This window comes from Dendrobates tinctorius, unplaced genomic scaffold (assembly GCF_039654945.1).
Source record: "Dendrobates tinctorius isolate UK_male_01 unplaced genomic scaffold, ASM3965494v1 ptg000181l, whole genome shotgun sequence".
Lineage (NCBI taxonomy): Eukaryota > Metazoa > Chordata > Amphibia > Anura > Dendrobatidae > Dendrobates > Dendrobates tinctorius.
This window is the reverse complement of record NW_027361848.1, coordinates 3,344,079-3,367,378: the sequence shown is the minus strand read 5'-3', so window position 1 is coordinate 3,367,378 and position 23,300 is coordinate 3,344,079. Positions and strand designations below refer to the sequence as shown.

Here is a 23,300-nt window from a genome sequence, read left to right as displayed (position 1 = left end):
CATACATACACACAGAGACAGACACACAATGCTACAGCCATAGGTATAGACAGACACACACACACAGGTACAGACAGACATACACACAGAGACAGACACACGCAGGTACAGCCATAGAGACAGACACACAGACACAGGTACAGACATACATACACACAGAGACAGACACACAATGCTACAGCCATAGGTATAGACAGACATACACACACGCAGGTACACACACACAGGCGCACACAGGTACAGCCATAGGTATAGACAGACATACACAGGTACAGACACACGCAGGTACAGACATACACACACACAAACACAGACAGCCACACAATGCTACAGCCATAGGTATAGACAGACATACACACACACACACACAGGTACAGACATACATACACACAGAGACAGACACACAATGCTACAGCCATAGGTACAGACAGACATACACACACACAGGTACAGCCATAGGTATAGACAGACACACACACACACACAGGTACAGACATACATACACACAGAGACAGACACACAATGCTACAGCCATAGGTATAGACAGACATACACACACACACAGGTACAGACACACGCAGGTACAGACATACACACACACAAACACAGACACACAATGCTACAGCCATAGGTATAGACAGACATACACACACACAGGTACAGACAGACACAGGTACAGACATACATACACACAAACACAGACACACAATGCTACAGCCATAGGTATAGACAGACATACACACACGCAGGTACACACAGGCGCACACAGGTACAGCCATAGGTATAGACAGACATACACACACACACAGGTACAGACACACGCAGGTACAGACATACACACACACAAACACAGACAGACACACAATGCTACAGCCATAGGTATAGACAGACAGACACACACACAGGTACAGACAGACACAGGTACAGACATACACACACACAGGTACAGACAGACACAGGTACAGACATACACACACACAAACACAGACAGACACACAATGCTACAGCCATAGGTACAGACAGACATACACACACACAGGTACAGCCATAGGTATAGACAGACACACACACACACACAGGTACAGACAGACACAGGTACAGACATACATACACACAGACACACAATGCTACAGCCATAGGTATAGACAGACATACACACACGCAGGTACGCGCACACAGGTACAGCCATAGGTATAGACAGACAGACATACACACACACACAGGTACAGACATACATACACACAGAGACAGACACACAATGCTACAGCCATAGGTATAGACAGACATACACACACACACAGGTACAGACACACGCAGGTACAGACATACACACACACAAACACAGACACACAATGCTACAGCCATAGGTATAGACAGACATACACACACACAGGTACAGACAGACACAGGTACAGACATACATACACACAGAGACAGACACACAATGCTACAGCCATAGGTATAGACAGACATACACACACGCAGGTACACACAGGCGCACACAGGTACAGCCATAGGTATAGACAGACATACACACACACACAGGTACAGACACACGCAGGTACAGACATACACACACACAAACACAGACAGACACACAATGCTACAGCCATAGGTATAGACAGACAGACACACACACAGGTACAGACAGACACAGGTACAGACATACACACACACAGGTACAGACAGACACAGGTACAGACATACATACACACAGACACACAATGCTACAGCCATAGGTATAGACAGACATACACACACGCAGGTACGCGCACACAGGTACAGCCATAGGTATAGACAGACATACACACACACACAGGTACAGACATACACACACACACACACACAGGTACAGACAGACACAGGTACAGACATACACACACACAAACACAGACAGACACACAATGCTACAGCCATAGGTACAGACAGACATACACACAGGTACAGCCATAGGAATAGACAGACACACACACACACACACAGGTACAGACAGACACAGGTACAGACATACATACACACAGAGACAGACACACAATGCTACAGCCATAGGTATAGACAGACACACACACACACACACACACACACAGGTACAGACAGACACAGGTACAGACATACATACACACAGAGACAGACACACAATGCTACAGCCATAGGTATAGACAGACACACACACACAGGTACAGACAGACATACACACAGAGACAGACACACGCAGGTACAGACATACACACACACAAACACAGACAGACACACAATGCTACAGCCATAGGTATAGACAGACATACACACACAGGTACAGACAGACATACACACAGAGACAGACACACGCAGGTACAGCCATAGAGACAGACACACACACAGGCGCACACAGCAGGTCGGGAGTGGGAGCGGCGCCGGGATGAAGTGCAGGACGTGACGCGCACGGCTCAGGACTGGGAGGAGGGGATACACGGCGATAAGGAAGCGCAGCTGGCTGCAGCCGATCGGGCTGGAGCGCGGAGCCTATTGTCTGTGGATCGTTCATGGTTGAGCTGTGATCACTCGCTTCTCTGCTGCGTTATGTTCCTGCGGTAATGGGGCGCGCGTTTGGCTGCTGAACAGCACCGCTGGGCGCACACAGCGCTGGACACTGTGCAGAGACGATTCCCAAGGACGGCGGAGCACAGGGATCGCCCTAACCTCGGTGACATTCGCATTCTTTCCTCTTCCCACCGCGTGACGCCCCTACAGGGAAGAGCGGGTGTGCAGACATGACGGGCAGCCGAGAGGAAGAGCGCCGCAAGCTGGCCGACATCATTAACCACTGGAACGCCAACCGGCTAGACCTGTTCGAGATCAGCCAGCCCACCGAGGTGAGCGCCCTCCCTAGGGAGGCTGCAGATGGGAATGCGAGTACACAGGCCGCACCTTAGGGAGCCAGTGGCCGGGATTTGGTGGAGGCCATGCGCGTCTGCACTGACAGCTCCTGGATAGGGTCGTCCCCCTTTAGGCTACAGCTGAGCAGGAGTGGGGGTGCTCTCTGGTGCCTGGTACTGGGAGATGGGGACAGGGGATGAGCAGGAGTGGGGGTGCTCTCTGGTGCCTGGTACTGGGAGGTGGGGAGAGGGGATGAGCAGGAGTGGGGGTGCTCTCTGGTACTGGGAGGTGGGGAGAGGGGATGAGCAGGAGTGGGGGTGCTCTCTGGTGCCTGGTACTGGGAGGTGGGGTCGGGATGAGCAGGAGTGGGGGTGCTCTCTGGTGCCTGGTACTGGGAGGTGGGGAGAGGGGATGAGCAGGAGTGGGGGTTCTCTCTGGTGCCTGGTACTGGGAGGTGGGGAGAGAGGATGAGCAGGAGTGGGGGTGCTCTCTGGTGCCTGGTACTAGGAGGTGGGGAGAGGGGATGAGCAGGAGTGGGGGTTCTCTCTGGTGCCTGGTACTGGGAGGTGGGGAGAGAGGATGAGCAGGAGTGGGGGTGCTCTCTGGTGCCTGGTACTAGGAGGTGGGGACAGGGGATGAGCAGGAGTGGGGGTGCTCTCTGGTGCCTGGTACTGGGAGGTGGGGTCAGGGGATGAGCAGGAGTGGGGGTGCTCTCTTGTGCCTGGTACTGGGAGGTGGGGAGAGGGGATGAGCAGGAGTGGGGGTGCTCTCAGTTGCCTGGTGTAGGAGGTGAGGTCAGGGGATGAGCAGGAGTGGGGGTGCTCTCTGGTGCCTGGTACTAGGAGATGGGGACAAGGGATGAGCAGGAGTGGGGGTGCTCTCTGGTACTGGGAGGTGGGGAGAGGGGATGAGCAGGAGTGGGGGTGCTCTCTGGTGCCTGGTACTGGGAGGTGGGGAGAGGGGATGAGCAGGAGTGGGGGTGCTCTCTGGTGCCTGGTACTGGGAGGTGGGGTCGGGATGAGCAGGAGTGGGGGTGCTCTCTGGTGCCTGGTACTGGGAGGTGGGGTCGGGATGAGCAGGAGTGGGGGTGCTCTCTGGTGCCTGGTACTGGGAGGTGGGGAGAGGGGATGAGCAGGAGTGGGGGTTCTCTCTGGTGCCTGGTACTGGGAGGTGGGGAGAGAGGATGAGCAGGAGTGGGGGTGCTCTCTGGTGCCTGGTACTAGGAGGTGGGGACAGGGGATGAGCAGGAGTGGGGGTGCTCTCTGGTGCCTGGTACTGGGAGGTGGGGTCAGGGGATGAGCAGGAGTGGGGGTGCTCTCTTGTGCCTGGTACTGGGAGGTGGGGAGAGGGGATGAGCAGGAGTGGGGGTGCTCTCAGTTGCCTGGTGTAGGAGGTGAGGTCAGGGGATGAGCAGGAGTGGGGGTGCTCTCTGGTGCCTGGTACTAGGAGATGGGGACAAGGGATGAGCAGGAGTGGGGGTGCTCTCTGGTACTGGGAGGTGGGGAGAGGGGATGAGCAGGAGTGGGGGTGCTCTCTGGTGCCTGGTACTGGGAGGTGGGGTCAGGGGATGAGCAGGAGTGGGGGTGCTCTCTGGTGCCTGGTACTGGGAGGTGGGGACAGGGGATGAACAGGAGTGGGGGTGCTCTCTGGTGCCTGGTACTGGGAGGTGGGGTCAGGGGATGAGCAGGAGTGGGGGTGCTCTCTGGTGCCTGGTACTGGGAGGTGGGGAGAGGGGATGAGCAGGAGTGGGGGTGCTCTCTGGTACTGGGAGGTGGGGACAGGGGATGAGCAGGAGTGGGGGTGCTCTCTGGTGCCTGGTACTGGGAGGTGGGGACAGGGGATGAGCAGGAGTGGGGGTGCTCTCTGGTGCCTGGTACTGGGAGGTGGGGAGAGGGGATGAGCAGGAGTGGGGGTGCTCTCTGGTGCCTGGTACTGGGAGGTGGGGAGAGGGGATGAGCAGGAGTGGGGGTGCTCTCTGGTGCCTGGTACTGGGAGATGGGGAGAGGGGATGAGTAGGAGTGGGGGTGCTCTCTGGTGCCTGGTACTGGGAGATGGGGACAGGGGATGAGCAGGAGTGGGGGTGCTCTCTGGTGCCTGGTACTGGGAGGTGGGGAGAGGGGATGAGCAGGAGTGGGGGTGCTCTCTGGTGCCTGGTACTGGGAGGTGGGGAGAGGGGATGAGCAGGAGTGGGGGTGCTCTCTGGTGCCTGGTACTGGGAGGTGGGGAGAGGGGATGAGCAGGAGTGGGGGTGCTCTCTGGTGCCTGGTACTAGGAGGTGGGGAGAGGGGATGAGCAGGAGTGGGGGTGCTCTCTGGTGCCTGGTACTGGGAGGTGGGGACAGGGGATGAGCAGGAGTGGGGGTGCTCTCTGGTGCCTGGTACTAGGAGGTGGGGAGAGGGGATGAGCAGGAGTGGGGGTGCTCTCTGGTGCCTGGTACTGGGAGGTGGGGAGAGGGGATGAGCAGGAGTGGGGGTGCTCTCTGGTACTGGGAGGTGGGGACGGGATGAGCAGGAGTGGGGGTGCTCTCTGGTACTGGGAGGTGGGGAGAGGAGATGAGCAGGAGTGGGGGTGCTCTCTGGTGCCTGGTACTGGGAGGTCGGGAGAGGGGATGAGCAGGAGTGGGGGTGCTCTCTGGTACTGGGAGGTGGGGACGGGATGAGCAGGAGTGGGGGTGCTCTCTGGTACTGGGAGGTGGGGTCAGGGGATGAGCAGGAGTGGGGGTGCTCTGTTGCCTGGTACTAGGAGATGGGGACAGGGGATGAGCAGGAGTGGGGGTGCTCTCTGGTGCCTGGTACTGGGAGGTGGGGACAGGGGATGAGCAGGAGTGGGGGTGCTCTCTGGTGCCTGGTACTGGGAGGTGGGGTCAGGGGATGAGCAGGAGTGGGGGTGCTCTCTGGTACTGGGAGGTGGGGACAGGGGATGAGCAGGAGTGGGGGTGCTCTCTGGTACTGGGAGGTGGGGACAGGGGATGAGCAGGAGTGGGGGTGCTCTCTGGTGCCTGGTACTAGGAGATGGGGACAGGGGATGAGCAGGAGTGGGGGTGCTCTCTGGTGCCTGGTACTGGGAGGTGGGGTCAGGGGATGAGCAGGAGTGGGGGTGCTCTCTGGTTCTGGGAGGTGGGGACAGGGGATGAGCAGGAGAGGGGGTGCTCTCTGGTGCCTGGTACTGGGAGGTGGGGTCAGGGGATGAGCAGGAGTGGGGGTGCTCTCTGGTTCTGGGAGGTGGGGACAGGGGATGAGCAGGAGTGGGGGTGCTCTCTGGTGCCTGGTACTGGGAGGTGGGGACAGGGGATGAGCAGGAGTGGGGGTGCTCTCTGGTGCCTGGTACTGGGAGGTGGGGTCAGGGGATGAGCAGGAGTGGGGGTGCTCTCTGGTGCCTGGTACTGGGAGGTGGGGAGAGGGGATGAGCAGGAGTGGGGGTGCTCTCTGGTGCCTGGTACTAGGAGGTGGGGACAGGGGATGAGCAGGAGTGGGGGTGCTCTCTGGTACTGGGAGGTGGGGACAGGGGATTAGCAGGAGTGGGGGTGCTCTCTGGTACTGGGAGGTGGGGAGAGGGGATGAGCAGGAGTGGGGGTGCTCTCTGGTGCCTGGTACTGGGAGGTGGGGAGAGGGGATGAGCAGGAGTGGGGGTGCTCTCTGGTGCCTGGTACTGGGAGATGGGGAGAGGGGATGAGCAGGAGTGGGGGTGCTCTCTGGTGCCTGGTACTGGGAGATGGGGAGAGGGGATGAGCAGGAGTGGGGGTGCTCTCTGGTGCCTGGTACTGGGAGATGGGGAGAGGGGATGAGCAGGAGTGGGGGTGCTCTCTGGTGCTTGGTACTGGGAGATGGGGACAGGGGATGAGCAGGAGTGGGGGTGCTCTCTGGTGCCTGGTACTGGGAGGTGGGGAGAGGGGATGAGCAGGAGTGGGGGTGCTCTCTGGTGCCTGGTACTGGGAGGTGGGGAGAGGGGATGAGCAGGAGTGGGGGTGCTCTCTGGTGCCTGGTACTAGGAGGTGGGGAGAGGGGATGAGCAGGAGTGGGGGTGCTCTCTGGTGCCTGGTACTGGGAGGTGGGGAGAGGGGATGAGCAGGAGTGGGGGTGCTCTCTGGTGCCTGGTACTGGGAGATGGGGACAGGGGATGAGCAGGAGTGGGGGTGCTCTCTGGTGCCTGGTACTAGGAGGTGGGGAGAGGGGATGAGCAGGAGTGGGGGTGCTCTCTGGTGCCTGGTACTGGGAGGTGGGGAGAGGGGATGAGCAGGAGTGGGGGTGCTCTCTGGTACTGGGAGGTGGGGACGGGATGAGCAGGAGTGGGGGTGCTCTCTGGTACTGGGAGGTGGGGTCAGGGGATGAGCAGGAGTGGGGGTGCTCTGTTGCCTGGTACTAGGAGATGGGGACAGGGGATGAGCAGGAGTGGGGGTGCTCTCTGGTGCCTGGTACTAGGAGGTGGGGAGAGGGGATGAGCAGGAGTGGGGGTGCTCTCTGGTGCCTGGTAATGGGAGGTGGGGAGAGGGGATGAGCAGGAGTGGGGGTGCTCTCTGGTGCCTGGTACTGGGAGGTGGGGAGAGGGGATGAGCAGGAGTGGGGGTGCTCTCTGGTACTGGGAGGTGGGGACAGGGGATGAGCAGGAGTGGGGGTGCTCTCTGGTACTGGGAGGTGGGGTCAGGGGATGAGCAGGAGTGGGGGTGCTCTCTGGTGCTTGGTACTAGGAGATGGGGACGGGATGAGCAGGAGTGGGGGTGCTCTCTGGTGCCTGGTACTAGGAGGTGGGGAGAGGGGATGAGCAGGAGTGGGGGTGCTCTCTGGTGCCTGGTACTAGGAGGTGGGGAGAGGGATGAGCAGGAGTGGGGTTGCTCTCTGGTGCCTTGTACTGGGAGATGGGGAGAGGGATGAGCAGGAGTGGGGTTGCTCTCTGGTGCCTGGTACTGGGAGATGGGGACAGGGGATGAGCAGGAGTGGGGGTGCTCTCTGGTGCCTGGTACTGGGAGGTGGGGTCAGGGGATGAGCAGGAGTGGGGGTGCTCTCTTGTGCCTGGTACTAGGAGATGGGGACAGGGGATGAGCAGGAGTGGGGGTGCTCTCTGGTGCCTGGTGTAGGAGGTGAGGTCAGGGGATGAGCAGGAGTGGGGGTGCTCTCTGGTGCCTGGTACTAGGAGGTGGGGTAAGGGGATGAGCAGGAGTGGGGGTGCTCTCTGGTGCCTGGTACTGGGAGGTGGGGTCAGGGGATGAGCAGGAGTGGGGGGTGCTCTCTGGTGCCTGGTACTGGGAGGTGGGGAGAGGGGATGAGCAGGAGTGGGGGTGCTCTCTGGTACTAGGAGGTGGGGTAAGGGGATGAGCAGGAGTGGGGGTGCTCTCTGGTGCCTGGTACTGGGAGGTGGGGAGAGGGGATGAGCAGGAGTGGGGGTGCTCTCTGGTACTAGGAGGTGGGGTAAGGGGATGAGCAGGAGTGGGGGTGCTCTCTGGTACTAGGAGGTGGGGTTAGGGGATAAGCAGGAGTGGGGGTGCTCTCTGGTACTAGGAGGTGGGGTTAGGGGATGAGCAGGAGTGGGGGTGCTCTCTGGTGCCTGGCACTAGGAGGTGGAGACGCGGATCAGCAGGAGTGGGAGTGCTCTCTGGTGCCTGGCACTAGGAGGTGGAGGCGGGGATCAGCAGGAGTGGGAGTGCTCTCTGGTGCCTGGCACTAGGAGGTGGAGACTGGGGATGAGCAGAAGTGGGGGTGCTCTCTGGTACTAGGAGGTGGGGTTAGGGGATGAGCAGGAGTGGGGGTGCTCTCTGGTGCCTGGCACTAGGAGGTGGAGACGCGGATCAGCAGGAGTGGGAGTGCTCTCTGGTGCCTGGCACTAGGAGGTGGAGGCGGGGATCAGCAGGAGTGGGAGTGCTCTCTGGTGCCTGGCACTAGGAGGTGGAGACTGGGGATGAGCAGAAGTGGGGGTGCTCTCTGGTGCCTTACACTAGGAGGTGGAGACGGGTAATGAGCATGAGTGCTATTCTTGTGCCTGTCACTTGCAGGAGGGTTTCTTTCTCCATCCAGCTGGGATCCTGCTTCACAGACAAATGGCTGATCTTCAGGTTCCTCAGGGCACAGGTTTGGAGAATGCAGCTCCTTCGCATTGCTTCACCACTGAGTGGTTAATGTCTTTCTCCTGAAAAACAAGCTATGCTAGGATGACTTCTGTTAGATCTTGAATTTCCACTGTTAAAATATATTGTCTTAAAGGGGTTGCTTCATGTCTAGCCATGTTAAAGTAAAACACTTATACTGGTGCCGTTACAGTGGTGTTGGTACTCGCGGTCCTGGGACTCGCATATTGTTACGTCACATGAGCCCTGCGCACAATCAGCCTGGCGTCACTGTCCACATCTTCTGACATATTGACCATGAATGAGAAGCCAAGGCTGTGGCTGCTCTGAGTTGCTCTTCATGTTGGATTTGTCTGAAGTCGGGGGCAGTGACGCCAGAGGTGATTGGGCACAGGGCTCATGTGAGCCCCAGGATTGCAAGTGCTGACACTGCTGGAATGGTGCTGGCAGTGGAAGTGAGTGCGCTGGCACGGTGAAGTCCGACCCAGACATGTGTTTTTTATTTTATCAGGGGCAAACATTCAGAGTGAAAAGTGGTTGTCCTAGTAGTGGACAACCCCTCTTTAAAAAGGTTTTTTATTTTTCTTCAGAAAACCCAGGCACAGTATTTTTTTTGTCTTTTAAATAAACTGTGATTTAATTTGTTCTAAGACCAGCCATAGCATCCTCCACAAGTCTGTTATCAATCATATTGCGCTCCAGTGGGGCCTGCCATCTACTGCCGATTCACTGGTTGCAGATTAGACACTGGGGTAGTTGAGGAGATTGCCCGGCTTCTCCTCCCTGTTCTGTGTGCACAGGCTGGGTTGTCGGTTACACTGCTGTGAGCGTGCTTTCCACCACTGTCCTGGACTAGGCCTGTGATCACAAGGATAATGAAACTTAGATATCCAACAGGTACATTTAGAATTTAGATTAACATATGGGCATGATTAAAGGGGGATTAGGCTGGTTTATCTTCTAGGGGTGAACACTGATAACAGGTTCCCTGTAAATAAGAGATGGTCTACAGCGGTCACTAAACTGTGGCACGTAGGGGCGTGTGTCGGTGCTAAATGACACCCCACTAACCTGAAAACGATTACGTACAGGGAAACCCCTATAATGGCAAGTATTATCAAGCTGGGAAAACTTTAAAAACTTTTATATAGTCATCTTGAAATGGAATGAGTTTGTCATCTCAAATTGGCAGCAGCAGAAACTAAGGACCTTCTCTATACACCCTTGTGCAGACTGCAGTGGCTCTTGTCACCTGGCCCACTGACTGGCTGTCTGCTTTCCCTACTTCTGCTCCGCGCTCACTCTGACTGCAAGAGTCGGGATCCTAGAGCCTGCTATACCGGGTGCAATGGCGGCCCTTTCCTGCACTCCTTTCACTGGAGCTATCAGCACTGTGGAGACTCCACTGCTGCCACACTGAAGTCTGGAGATCCAAACTCAAGATATGGGGTACAGATCTATGCATTTGGTAAAGAAAACTTCAACATTCATTTCTAGCATGAAGCCAGCGAAGTGGTGGAGGCACTACTCTGGGTCACAATGAAATGGCGCCTGGCTGCACCCCCAGTTGTGGACAGGACAGCCAAAGGGGCCATGTTAACAATTGAGGCAGCTACAGCATATGAGACGGGCTCAGACACTGGCCGCAGGTTGGGAGACGGGCTCAGACACTGGCCGCAGGTTGGGAGACGGGCTCAGACACTGGCCGCAGGTTGGGAGACGGGCTCAGACACTGGCCGCAGGTTGGGAGACGGGCTCAGACACTGGCCGCAGGTTGGGAGACGGGCTCAGACACTGGCCGCAGGTTGGGAGACGGGCTCAGACACTGGCCGCAGGTTGGGAGACGGGCTCAGACACTGGCTGCAGGTTGGGAGACGGGCTCAGACACTGGCCGCAGGTTGGGAGACGGGCTCAGGTTGCCGGATTTGTGTCGTTCCAGGTACCATCAAATACAAATGGCAGCGCCCCCCCCCCCCCCCGTGGCTTTAGAAAAAATGAATAAAAGCATCAAACAGTGAATGTTGTTCTGTTTTTTTTAAAAAAATGTCATTTATAATTGTTAATACGAAAAATTAAAGGGGTTGTCCGCTCTTCAGGAATGCCGTTAGTTAAAAAATAAATCCATGCAATTTCTTTGTCCGTTCTCTCCATGTTCTTTTTTGTGCTGCAGTGCACATTAGCACTATTTATTAAGGGTGTCATTAGTTGGCGATTCCTGTGGGATTCCGGCGTTACCAGTAACTTTCCCTAAATGTTTGCAAAGTTAGTTTAATTTGTGTTAAGTACGTGTTAGATAAACTGTAAAGAGATGTAATTGGTCAACATCATACAAGTTATCACCTTTGGCAAAATGGTTTGTTTGCATTTTTCCTCTTCGTTTTTAATGCTTTGTTGATTCATAAGGGGTGTTGAAGTTTCGGAGGTGTGTGATTGCCGCACTCTCCGTATGACTTGTTCTGTGAGCGGGGTGTATGAGCGCCTTGTTTTCATGCCAGAAGATGAACCTGTCATTCAGACAAGCCTTTAATTATTACTTCAGGATTTTATGAATGTGATGTGAGCATTCTCTGCATAAGAATGTAGTGTGCATCTCCAGAGCGCCGTCTACACTGGGCTAAGCAAGAGGATGCACCCAGTTAATACTGAACAAATCAAAAGTCTAGACGCTTGTTCATACAATGGTTTTATTGGGATGTGCACATTGTACGCCGTGTGCAGAATTATTAGGCAAGTTGTATTTGAGAGGATTCTTTTTATTATTGAATAACTATGTTCTAAATGAACCCAAAGACTCATAGATATCAAAGCTTAATATTTTTGGAAGTTGGAGTGGGTTTTTTTTAGATTTGGCTATCTTAGGAGGATATCTGTTTGTGCAGGTAACAATTACTGTGCAGAATTATTTTATTAGGCAACTTAATAAAAACCAAATATATACCCATCTCACTTGTTTATTTTCACCAGGTAAACCAATATAACACAAAATTTAGAAATAAACATTTCTGACCTTAAAAAAACAAAACAAAAAAAATCAGTGACCACCTTTCTTTATGATGACACTCAAAAGCCTTCCATCCATAGATTCTGTCAGTTGCTTGATCTGTTTACGATCAACTTTGCGTGCAGCAGCCACCACAGCCTCCCTGACACTGTTCCGAGAGGTGTACTGTTTTCCCTCCCTGTAGATCTCACATTTTATGAGGGACCACAGGTTCTCTATAGGGTTCAGATCAGGTGAACAAGGGGGCCATGTCATTATTTTTTATTCTGTTAGACCTTTACTGGCCAGCCACGCTGTGGAGTATTTGGATGCATATGATGGAGCATTGTCCTGCATGAATATCATTTTTTTCTTCAACGATACCGACTTCTTCCTGTACCACTGCTTGAAGAAGGTGTCTTCCAGAAACTGCAAGTAGGTCTGGGAGTTGAGCTTTACTCCATTCTCAACCCAAAAAGGTCCCACAAGTTCATCTTTGATGATACCAGCCCATACCAGTACCCCACCTCCACCTTGCTGGCATCTGAGTCGGAGTGGAGCTCTTTGCCCTTTACTGATCCAGCCTTGGGCCCATCCATCTGGCCAATCAAGAGTCGCTCTCGTTTCATCAGTCCATAAAACCTTAGAAAAATTAGTCTTAAGATATTTATTGGCCCAGTCTTGACGCTTTATCTTATGTTTCTTGTTGAAAGGTGGTCGTTTTTCAGCCTTCCTTACCTTGGCCATGTCCCTGAGTATGGCACACCTTGAGCTTTTTGATACTCCAGTAATGTTGCAGCTCTGAAATATGGCGGTTTTTACTTTGTGATTTTCCTCAGGATTTTGCGGCCTTCAGTCTGAATCTACACTGGGTGCAGAATTATTAGGCAAATGAGTATTTTGATCACATCATCCTTTTTATACATGTTGTCCTACTCCAAGCTGTATATGCTTGAAAGCCCACTGCCAATTATGTAAATCAGGTGATTTGCATCTACAGAGGAGGGGTGTTGTGTAATGACGTCAACACCCTATATAAGGTGTGCTTAATTATTAAGCAACTTCCTTTCCTTTGGCAAAATGGGTCCGATGAAAGATTTGACGGACTCTGAAAAGTCAAAAATTGTGAGATGTCTTGCAGAGGGATGCAGCAGTCTTGAAATTGCCAAATTTTTGAAGCATGATCACCGAACAATCAAGCGTTTCATGGCAAATATCCAACAGGGTCGCAAGAAGCGTGTTGATAAAAAAAGGCGCAAAATAACTGCCCATGAATTGAGGAAAATCAAGCGTGAAGCTGCCAAGATGTCATTTGCCACCAAAGACACCTATCCATTATTAATCCTATAGTAGTGAAGGGAAAAAAAAAAAAGACACATTAAAAATTATTTTAATGAAATACACAAAGTTTTTGACAAAATGTTATAGATCTTATAGATGCACCTTTTCTGGGGTGGCTGGGGGCAGACTTTTTTTTTTTTAGCCGGGGGGGGGCAAGAACAGTGGTCCCTCTCTAGGCTATTAATATCTGTCCTCATTCACTGGCTTTCTCTCTCTGGCGGAGAAAATTGCGTAGGAACCCACACAATATTTTTTCTGCGATTATAGCCTTAAATTTAACCCCTAGAGTTCCAAATTTTTCCTAACACAAACTACTTAATTGATTAAACACTGACATATAAATCGTTTTGATATGACATGGTTTACTATATGTAAACCATGTGTCATGTCGGGTTTGGGAATGATATTACTGAAGCCGGCAATTGATTTAGCGGCTATTATGCTATGTAGAACTCTATGAAAAAACCAGATCCGACGCCGGCATCCGTCATTTGACGGATGACGATGGATCCTGCGCCCATAGGCTTTCATTCCAGCTAACGACCGACAGCGACGGATCCGTCGCTGTCCGATTTTTCAACGGACACAAAAAACGTTGCTTTGACTGATCCGGCGAACGACAGACGAAATGTGAGGCCATCCGTCGCAATCCGTCACTAATACAAGTCTAGGAGAAAAAAACGGATCAAGCGGCATCAGTCGCCGGATCCGGTTTTTTTTTTTCAAAAAACGACGGATTGACTGATGGCAAAAAACTGTGTGAAAGAGGCCTTAGACAGCCACAACACGTGGGGATTCCCTAAGAAACAACCCCCACATGTTCAGACTGTCTAATAGTCACAAATCATGTAGCTGCAGGGACTAGCACATAATATACGAGTACGCCCAGATGCTCGGATAACACCCGAGCATGCTCCCTCATCACTAGTTAGGACAAGCCATTAATTGCACCAAGTGTCAGTGGCTCACAGAATGTGCCTCAATTAGGCAGATTTGTAGTGCATTTGTTACATCTACCCCTTTGTGTGATTCTGTACTGACGAATACTATAATGTACAGTACAGTCCCAAGTGCATTGGGGTACAAGTAATCATTCATATGTTGCAAGAATGATTTGTGGAGACTGTAATGAAAGCCCTATATTTTATATATATTTTTGGTGCACAATCCATGCTTTACATTAGGCCCCCTTCACAAGACCGAATATTCAGGTGCCATCCGTGTGCTGTATGTGTTTTAAACGGACCCATAGACTTGTTTGCCATCCAATGCTATTGGTAATCGGACGTGTCACCATGTGTTTATAATGGGGTACATGTGGAAAGAAGCTGATGCCACAAATACTGCAAGCACGGGCACATGAGGGAGGCTGTTTAGGAGTTTCCTGTGGATGGAAAGTCATGGGCAGGGATCACACGCTGGGGAACCGTTCAGAGGGTACATTAAAACGCCGCACGGGAACGTATCCGCATACAACGCATGTCCGTGCGTACACAATGTTAAATATAGGTACGCAGGATGCATGCGGAAGTAGGCAGATCTTAAGGGAAGAAGTACGCAGCCCTACGCTGCGGACACAAACGCTAGTGTGTGACCGGCCTAAAACACAGGTTATACTGAATATTTTCTCACATAACTATATATCAAGCTGCTAGGCTCATCCTGCTGTAGAACATGCTAACTGCAGATTAGACTGCGTCTTCATGGTGACTGGTTCCCTTTAATTGTCACTACTGTGTAGAAAGACTTGGCTAAATAATTTTATTACTTGCAGCAGTCACGTTGATTTTGGTTTAGTTTTCCATCTTGTGGCCTTTACTGTTATATGTGCATTGGTTACTAGGGTGGTGGCCGGCCGGCCATGTGCACATTCCTGTAGGAAATGAAGTTACAGTATATAGTCGTGTATAAGCCGACCCCCCCCCCCCTCAATTTTGTCACAAAAAAATGGGAAAACTTATTGACTCGCGTATCAGCCTACTGTGCACAGTCTGTGGCCCCAGATAATGCTGCACAGCATGTGGTTAGATAATGCTGCACAGCGTGCGGCCCCAGATAGTGCTGCTGCTGCCTCCGTTACATTAAAAAATACTGTATACTAACCTCCTGCTGCTCATCAGTGATACCAGCTCTGGAATGGGGACAGGTGAATATGGCCCCCCCCCAGTTCATACTCGCCCCCTACTGGCGCTAGTCTCTGCAGCACAGTCCCTGCTTGTTCCATGATCTCGGCGCTGCTGTGCTCTTCCTGCTTCAGCGGTCACGTGGTACCGCTCATTTAGTCATAAATATGCGCATATTCATGAGTTTAATGAGCGGTACCACGTGACCGCTGAAGCAGGAAGAGCACAGCAGCGCCGAGAACATGGAGCAAGCAGGGGGGTTGCAGAGGGTGAGTATGATCTCTGATACCCCCGATTCTCCCCCCCCCCCCCCCCCCGGTATATGACTCGCGTACAAGCCGAGAGGGGGACTTTCAGCCCAAAAAAATGGACTGAAAATCTCGGCTTATACACGAGTATATATGGTAACTTTTGTCACTGCTCAGTCATTTCTGGTTAGTGGCATTCCACAGCTATTGTGTATAGGACCCCACTACTTAGAAGGTGTAGTAATATTATTTCCCTGAATGTTGTCCACTTCATAGTGTGTGCATATGTATAGTATTGCTGCAGAATGTGTACATATGTACAGTGGGTACAGAAAGTATTCAGACCCATTTAAATTTTTCACTCTGTTTCATTGCAGCCATTTGGTATATTCAAGAAAGTTCTTTTTTATTTTCTAAATGTATATTCTGAACCCCATCTCCACTGAAAAAAAAACAGACATGTAGACATTTTTGCAAATTTATTAAAAAAGAAAAACTGAAATATCACATGGTCATAAGTATTCAGACCCTTTGCTCAGTATTGAGTAGAAGCACCCTTTTGAGCTAGTACAACCATGAGTCATCTTGGGAATAATGCAACAAGTTTCACACCTGTATTTGGGGATCCTCTGCCATTCTTCCTTGCAGATCCTCTCCAGTTCCGTCTGGATGGTGAATGTTGATGGACAGCGGCCATTTTCAGTTCTCTCCAGAGATGTTCATTTGGGTTTAGGTCAGTGCTCTGGCTGGGCCAATCATGAATGGTCACAGAGTTGTTCTGAAGCCACTGCTTTATTTTAGCTCTATGCTTAGGGTTGTCGTCTTGTTGGAAGGTTAACCTTCGGCCAAGTCTGAGGTCCAGAGCACTCTGGAAGAGGTTTTCATCCAGAATATCTCTGTACTTGGCAGCATTTATGTTTCCTTCAATTGCAACTAGTCGTCCTGTCCCTGCAGTGAAAAACACCCCCATAGCATGATGTTGCCACCACCATGTTTCACTGTTGGGATTGTATTGGGCAGGTGATGAGCAGTACCTGGTTTTCTCCATACATACTGCTTAGAATTATCACCAAAACGTTCTATCTTCGTCTCATCAAACCAGAGAGTTTTATTTCTGTCTGGGAGTCCTTCATGTGTTTTTTTTAAGCAAACTCTATGCAGGCTTTCATATGTCTGGCACTGAGGAGAGGCTTCCGTCGGGCCACTCCGCCATAAAGACCCGACTAGTGGAGGGCTGCAGTGATAGTTGGTTACTGTGGAGCTCAGTCACAGTGATCTTGGGGTTCTTTACCTCTCACCAAGCTTGGATCTTCTCCCACAATTGCTCAGTTTGGCTGGACGGCCAGGTCTAGGAAGACTTCTGGTGGGCCCAAACTTCTTCCATTTAAGAATTATGGAGGCTTCTGTGCTCTTAGGAACCTTGAGTACAGCAGAAATTCTTTTGTAACTTTGGCCAGATCTGTGACTTGTCACAATTCTGTCTCTTAGCTCCTTGGCCAGTTCCTTTGACCTCATGATTCTGATTTGGTCTGATATGCACTGTGAGCTGTGAGGTCTTATGTAGACAGTTGTTTGCCTTTATAAATCAAGTCCTATCAGTTTAATTAACCCTTTTCTGACGTACTAGCCCGTCCACGGTACCAGGGCCCGTACAACCGGGGACTGGATAGTACGTTACCGCGATCAGCTGCGCTCAGGGGGAGAGTGCCGCTGTTCGTGGCCGGGTGTCAGCTGATTTTCACAGCTGACACCCGGCACTATGTGCCAGGGGCAGTCACGGACCGCCCCTGGCACATTAACCCCTGGCACACTGCTGTCAAACATGATCGCAGTGTACCGGGGGCATATGGAAGAATCACGCAGGGAGGGGGCTCCCTGCATGCTTCCCTGAGACCCTCGGAACAGCGCGAGGTCCTGCAGAGAAGCGGCCTCCTCAGTGCTTGTCAGATCAGCGATCTAAAACTTTACAGTGATGCCCCCCTGGGACAATAAAATAAAGTGAAAAAAAAAATCAATTGTAAAAATGTAAAAAAAAATTCTCAAATCAATAAAAAAAAAATTCCCTAATTCTTTTTTTTTTTTGTAAATAAAAAAAACCCCAATAAAAGTACACATATTTAGTATCGCCATGTCCATAACAACCTGCTCTATATAAAACTGGACACTAATTAACCCCTTTAGTGGACCCCTTCAAAAACAAAAAAATAAAGCATTGTTTTTTGCTTTGTTTTTTTTATCATCATACCGCCGAAGAAAAAGTGCAATAACGCGATCAAAAAGACGGATATAAATAACCATGGTACCGCTGAAAGCGTCATCTTGTCCCTCAAAAAACGAGTCGCCATACAGCATCACCAGCGGAAAAATAAAGTTATAGCTTGCAGAATAAAGCGATGCAAAAATAATTATTTTTTATATAAAATTGTTTTTATTGTATAAAAGCGCCAAGATATAAAATGATATAAATGAGGTATTGCTGTAATCGTACTGGCCCGAAGAATAAAACCGCTTTATCAATTTTACCACACATGGAACGGTGTAAAATCCCCCCCCAAGAGAAATTGATGAAATGCTGGTTTTTGTTCATTCTGCGTCCCAAAAACTGGAATGAAAAGCGATTTTAAAAAAAATGTCAAGTGCCCGAAAATGGTACCAATAAAAATGTCAACTCGTCCCGCAAAAAATAAGACCTCACATGACTCGGTAGGTCAAAATACGGAAAAATTAAAAGTACTTCCATTTTCCTAGTAGGGTTAGGGCTGAGATTAGGGTTAGGGGTGTGTTGGGGTTAGGGTTGGAGTTAGAATTGGGACGTTTCCACTGTTTAGGCACATCAGGGACTCTACAAACGCAACATGGCGTCTGATCTCAATTCCTGCCAATTCTGCGTTGAAAAAAGTCAAACGGTGCTACTTCCCTTCCGAGCTCTGCCAAGCGCCCAAACAGTGGTTTACCCCCACATATGGGGTATCGGCGTACTCAGGACAAATTGCACAATAACTTTTGGGGTCCTGTTTCCTTTGGGAAAACAATTGGGGGTGAAAAGATCTTTTTTGTGGAAAAAATATGACTTTTTAATTTTATGGCTGTACGTTATAAACTTATTTGAAGCCCATGGAGGTTCAAAGTTCTCACCACACATCTAGATAAGTTCCTTGGGGTTTCTAGTTTCCAAAATGGTGTCATTTGTAGGGGGTTTCCACTGTTTAGGCACATCAGGGGCTCTCCAAACGTGACATGGCATCTGATCTCAATTCCAGCCAATTTTGCGTTGAAAGAGTCAAACGGCACTCCTTCCCTTTCGAGCTCTGCCATGTGCCGAAACAGTGGTTCCCCCCCACATATCAGGTATCGGCATACTCAGGACAAATTGCACAATAACTTTTGCTGTTCAGTTTCTCCTGTTACCCTTGGTAAAATAAAAAAAAATTGGACCTGAAATAATTTTTTTGTGAAAAAAAATAAATGTTCATTTTTTTGTTTAAACATTCAAAAAATTCATGTGAAGCACCTAAAGGGTTAAATAAACTTCTTGAATCTGGTTTTGAGCACCTTGAAGGGTGCAGTTTTTAGAATGGTGTCACTTTTTGGTATTTTCTATCATATAGACCCCTCAAAGTGACTTCAAATGTGATGTGGTCCCTAAAAAAAAAAAATGGTATAAAAATGAGAAATCGCTGGTCAACGTTTAACCCTTATAACTTCCTAACAAAAAAAATTGGTTCCAAAATTGTGCTGATGTAAAGTAAACATGTGGGAAATGTTACTTATTAAGTTTTTTTGTGTGCCGTATCTGTGTGATTTAAGGGAATAAAAATTCAAAGTTGGAAAATAGCAAAATTTTCACGAAATTTCTGTTTTTTTTTCCACAAATAAAAGCAAGTCATATAAATAAAATTTTACCACTCCCATGAAGTACAATATGTCATGAGAAAAACAATGTCAGAATCACCAGGATCCATGGAAGTGTTCCAGAGTTATGACCTCATAAAGGGACAGTGGTCAGAATTGTAAGGCTAAGTTCACACATACCGGAACTCTCGTGGAAATTACCACGAGAATTCCGGAATTCCATTCCGCGTGAAAATCGCATTTTAAATTCCCGCGATTTTCCCTCGGAAAAACTAGCATTTTGCAAGCGTAATTAGCTTGCAAAATGCTAGCGTTTTCCAAGCGATCTGTAGCATCGCTTGGAGAACTGATTGACAGGTTGGTCACACTCATCAAACATAGTGTTTGACAAGTGTGACCAACTTTTTACTACTGAGGCCGCCTATGCAGCATCAGTAGTAAAAGATAAAATGTAAAAAAAAAAATAAAAAATGGTGTTATTCTTACCTTCCGACATCCCGCGCAGCCGTTCCCAGTAATCCTTTGCGAAAATGCCCGCGATGACGTACGTTCTCGCGGGATCGCGACGTCTCGCGGTAATTGGCGATGATGTCGAGCGAATGACCGCGAGACTTCGCGATCCCGCGAGAACGGACGCCATCGAGGGCATTTTCGCAAAGGATTACTGGGAACGAGAGCGTGGAGAGAGGCGGGAAGGCTGCGCGGGACGTCGGAAGGTAAGAATAACAATATTTTTTATTTTAAATTCTATTTTTTACAGGGATATGGTACCCAGAGCCCGGAGGACAGTCTCCTCTCCTCCGGACCGTGGGTACCATCCGCAAATGTTCTGCTTACTTTCCGCATGGTGTGCACAGCCACAGGCGGGAAGTCAGCGGAACAATGCATTCCTATGGGTGCGGGATCACCGCGATAGCGCAAAATTAATGAGCATGCTGCGGTTTTTACCGCAAAGCGATTCCGCCGCGGTAAAAACCGCAGCATTAGCACAGCATTGCGGAATCCCATAGGAATGCATGGGATGCTTATTTTTCGCGGCAAAAGCGCCGCGGAAACGCGAAAAAAATGCAACGTGTGAACTCAGCCTAAAAATTGGCCCGGGCATTAACATGCAAACCACCCTTGGGGGTAAAGGGGTTAAACACAGCTGGACTCCAATGAAGGAGTAGAACCATCTCAAGGAGGATCACAAGGAAATGGACAGCATGTGACGTAAATATGAGTGACTGAGAAAAGGGTCTGAATACTTATGAGCATGTGATATTTCAGTTTTTCTTAATAAATATGCAAACATTTCTGTATTTTTCAGTCAATATGGCATGCAGAATGTACATTAATGAGAAAAAATGAACTTTTTTGAATATACCAAATGGCTGCAATGAAAGAGTTAAAAATTTGAAGGGGTCTGATTACTTTCCAAGCCCACTGTATAATATTGCTACAGAATGTGTTGTAAGTGTAATCTTATTTGAGATAGTCCTCCCATCCACTTCACTGTGTATAGACCTTTCTGAAGAAGTTTTTTTTTTTTTTAATCACTTAGTGACTGAGCCAATTTTGACCTTCCTGACCAGTGCAAATTTTAGAAAATAGACCACTGTCACTTTGAGCTAATAACTCTGGAACGCTTAAACGGATCCCAGTGATTCTGATAAGTTTGTGTTTACATTTTTTTTAATATGATTTGCATTTTGTTTATGAAAATGTCACAATTTTCAAACTTAAAATTTTTATGCTCTTAAGGCGAAGTGCCCATGTTGCAGAAATGCTGTGGAATTTTCCGCAGCATTTCCGCAACTCCCTGCTGCGTTTTGCAAGCGTTTTTAGCTTGCAGAATGCTAGCGCTTTTTCAAGCGATTTGAAGCATCGCTTGGAAAGTGATTGACAGGTGGTTAGTCACACTTGTCAAACATAGCGCTTGACAAGTGTAACCAACTTTTTGCTACTGATGCTGCTTATGCATCAACAATAGTAAAAAAATGTTAAAAATAATTTAAAAGGGATATACTTACCCTCTGTCGGCCCCTGGCCCTCAGCAACGCTGCCGCCTAGCTCCGCTCCGGGGATGCATTGCGAGAATCACCTCAGATGATCTAGCGGTCACGCAACTGTGACGTCGTCTGGGGTGATTTGTGCAATGCATCCCTGGGAACAGAAGATGCTGGCAGCGTGGCTGAGAGGCGGGAGCACTCCAGGGGCTGCCGAATGGTAAGTATATCTTTTTTTTTTTTTTTTTTTTTTTTTTTTTAATTCTATTTTTTTTTTTTTTTTTTTTTTTTTACATGGATATGGTACCCAGGGCATGGAGGAGACTCCTCTCCTCCAGACCCTGGGTACCATCCGCACATGAAGCGCTCACTTTACGCATGGCGGGCATAGCCACATGCGTAAAGTGAGCATTTCAATGCAATCCTATGGCCAGGTTCACATAGCGTTAACACAGCCCGTTCAACGCATAGCATTGACGGGCTGCGTTAACGCTAGCACTGATGCTCCATCAGCACTAGCGGTGACAGAGCCTCAGACGCTGCAGCCCACGTCCGAGGCTCCGTCAGTGAATAACAGCACGTCGCAAACGCGTGCCGTTTTACAGCATACGTCGTAATGCGCCACATAATGGGGGTCTATGGCGGTGTTAACGGACTGCCATAACGCAGTGTGACCCCGGTCTAAGGCGGCACCACGATTCTGCAGAAATAATGAACATGCTGCGGATTTTACCGCTATGCGATTGCGCAGCAGGAAAATCCACAGGATTGGCACAGCAACTGTGGAATTCCATAGGATTGCATGGGGGGTGCCTTTTATTACCATTTTTTAGGCTGTGTGCACACGCTGCAGATTCTGCTGCGGATTGATCGGCGTGGATTTTGCAAAATCCACAGGTAAATCCGCAGGTCAAAAGACCTGCGGATTAGTCTGCGGTTTTGCCCTGCGGTTTATCATCTCCACAATGGAGGAGATGGTAAACTGCTGTGGAATCCGCAGAAAGAATTGCATGTCAATTCTTTCTGCGGATTTGAAACCGCAGCAAAATCCGTGCGGAAAAATCCGCAACGTCTGCACTGTGTTTTCCATTTCCCATAGGGAATAATGGTACTGTACACCGCAGCAGAAACTGCTGTGGATCCTCAGGGTAGAATCCGCAGCGTGTGCACACAGCCTAAAGCATTTCCACTGCGGTAAAATCATACAAAACGCAATGTGGGCACACAGCCTTAATCATATAGCTATTCCACAATTTATTTTCTAATGAATTGGTGAATGAGGAACAGTCTTGTTGGTGTTTTTTTTTTTTTTTTTTTTACTTTTTTTCTTCCCTCACACACACTGTTTTGCATTTCTGAGTCTTGTCCGAAATAAAAAGTCAATTGCAGCATGCTGCGATTTGTTTTTACTGACGTCGAATAGACTTAAGAAAAAAAAAAAAAAACGCAGATGAGCACCGCCTCATTAAATGCCTGGGCGTTGGTTATGGAGAGGTGTCTGTTGGATACCCCATTACTAACCCCGTAGTCAAAAGAAATGAACATACACAGAAGTGTAAAAAGCACTCCCCAGCTTACTGAACTCGCTGCACTGCGTGAGAACTGTCAGTAAGTTTTCACATTGGAAGCCTGGATATCAGTAAGGTTACCGCAGTTCAGTGGCTGTGAACTGTGCTTACCTTACTGATGCCACCGCTTCTTGCGATGCTCAGCGAGAGACATGGCAGTGGCTGCAACTGCATTCTCTGAACGGGGCTCCATAGACTGGACAAAGATGATGGGGATCGTTGTGGGACCTCAATTTGGATTACAGTAGACACTGGATTTTTTATTTTTATGGTGGTAAGTGTATAAAAG

General features: G+C 49.8%; 1 protein-coding gene across 21 annotated transcripts in view; it reads left to right on the top strand.

Annotated features, from left to right (window-relative positions):
* The first annotated feature begins 2,268 nt into the window (after positions 1-2,268).
* AFDN (afadin, adherens junction formation factor) overlaps positions 2,269-23,300 on the top strand; it is a 647,761-nt gene continuing 626,729 nt past the window's right edge. For 7 of the 21 annotated variants that reach the window (XM_073551827.1, XM_073551835.1, XM_073551834.1 and 4 more), the window contains exon 1: positions 2,275-2,852. In XM_073551827.1, the coding sequence (XP_073407928.1) occupies positions 2,751-2,852 (102 nt within the window). In that variant the 5' untranslated portion in view covers positions 2,275-2,750. Of the gene's footprint in view, positions 2,853-23,300 lie in introns of all 21 variants that reach the window. The other 14 variants (XM_073551836.1, XM_073551822.1, XM_073551839.1 and 11 more) reach the window with 7 other exon arrangements.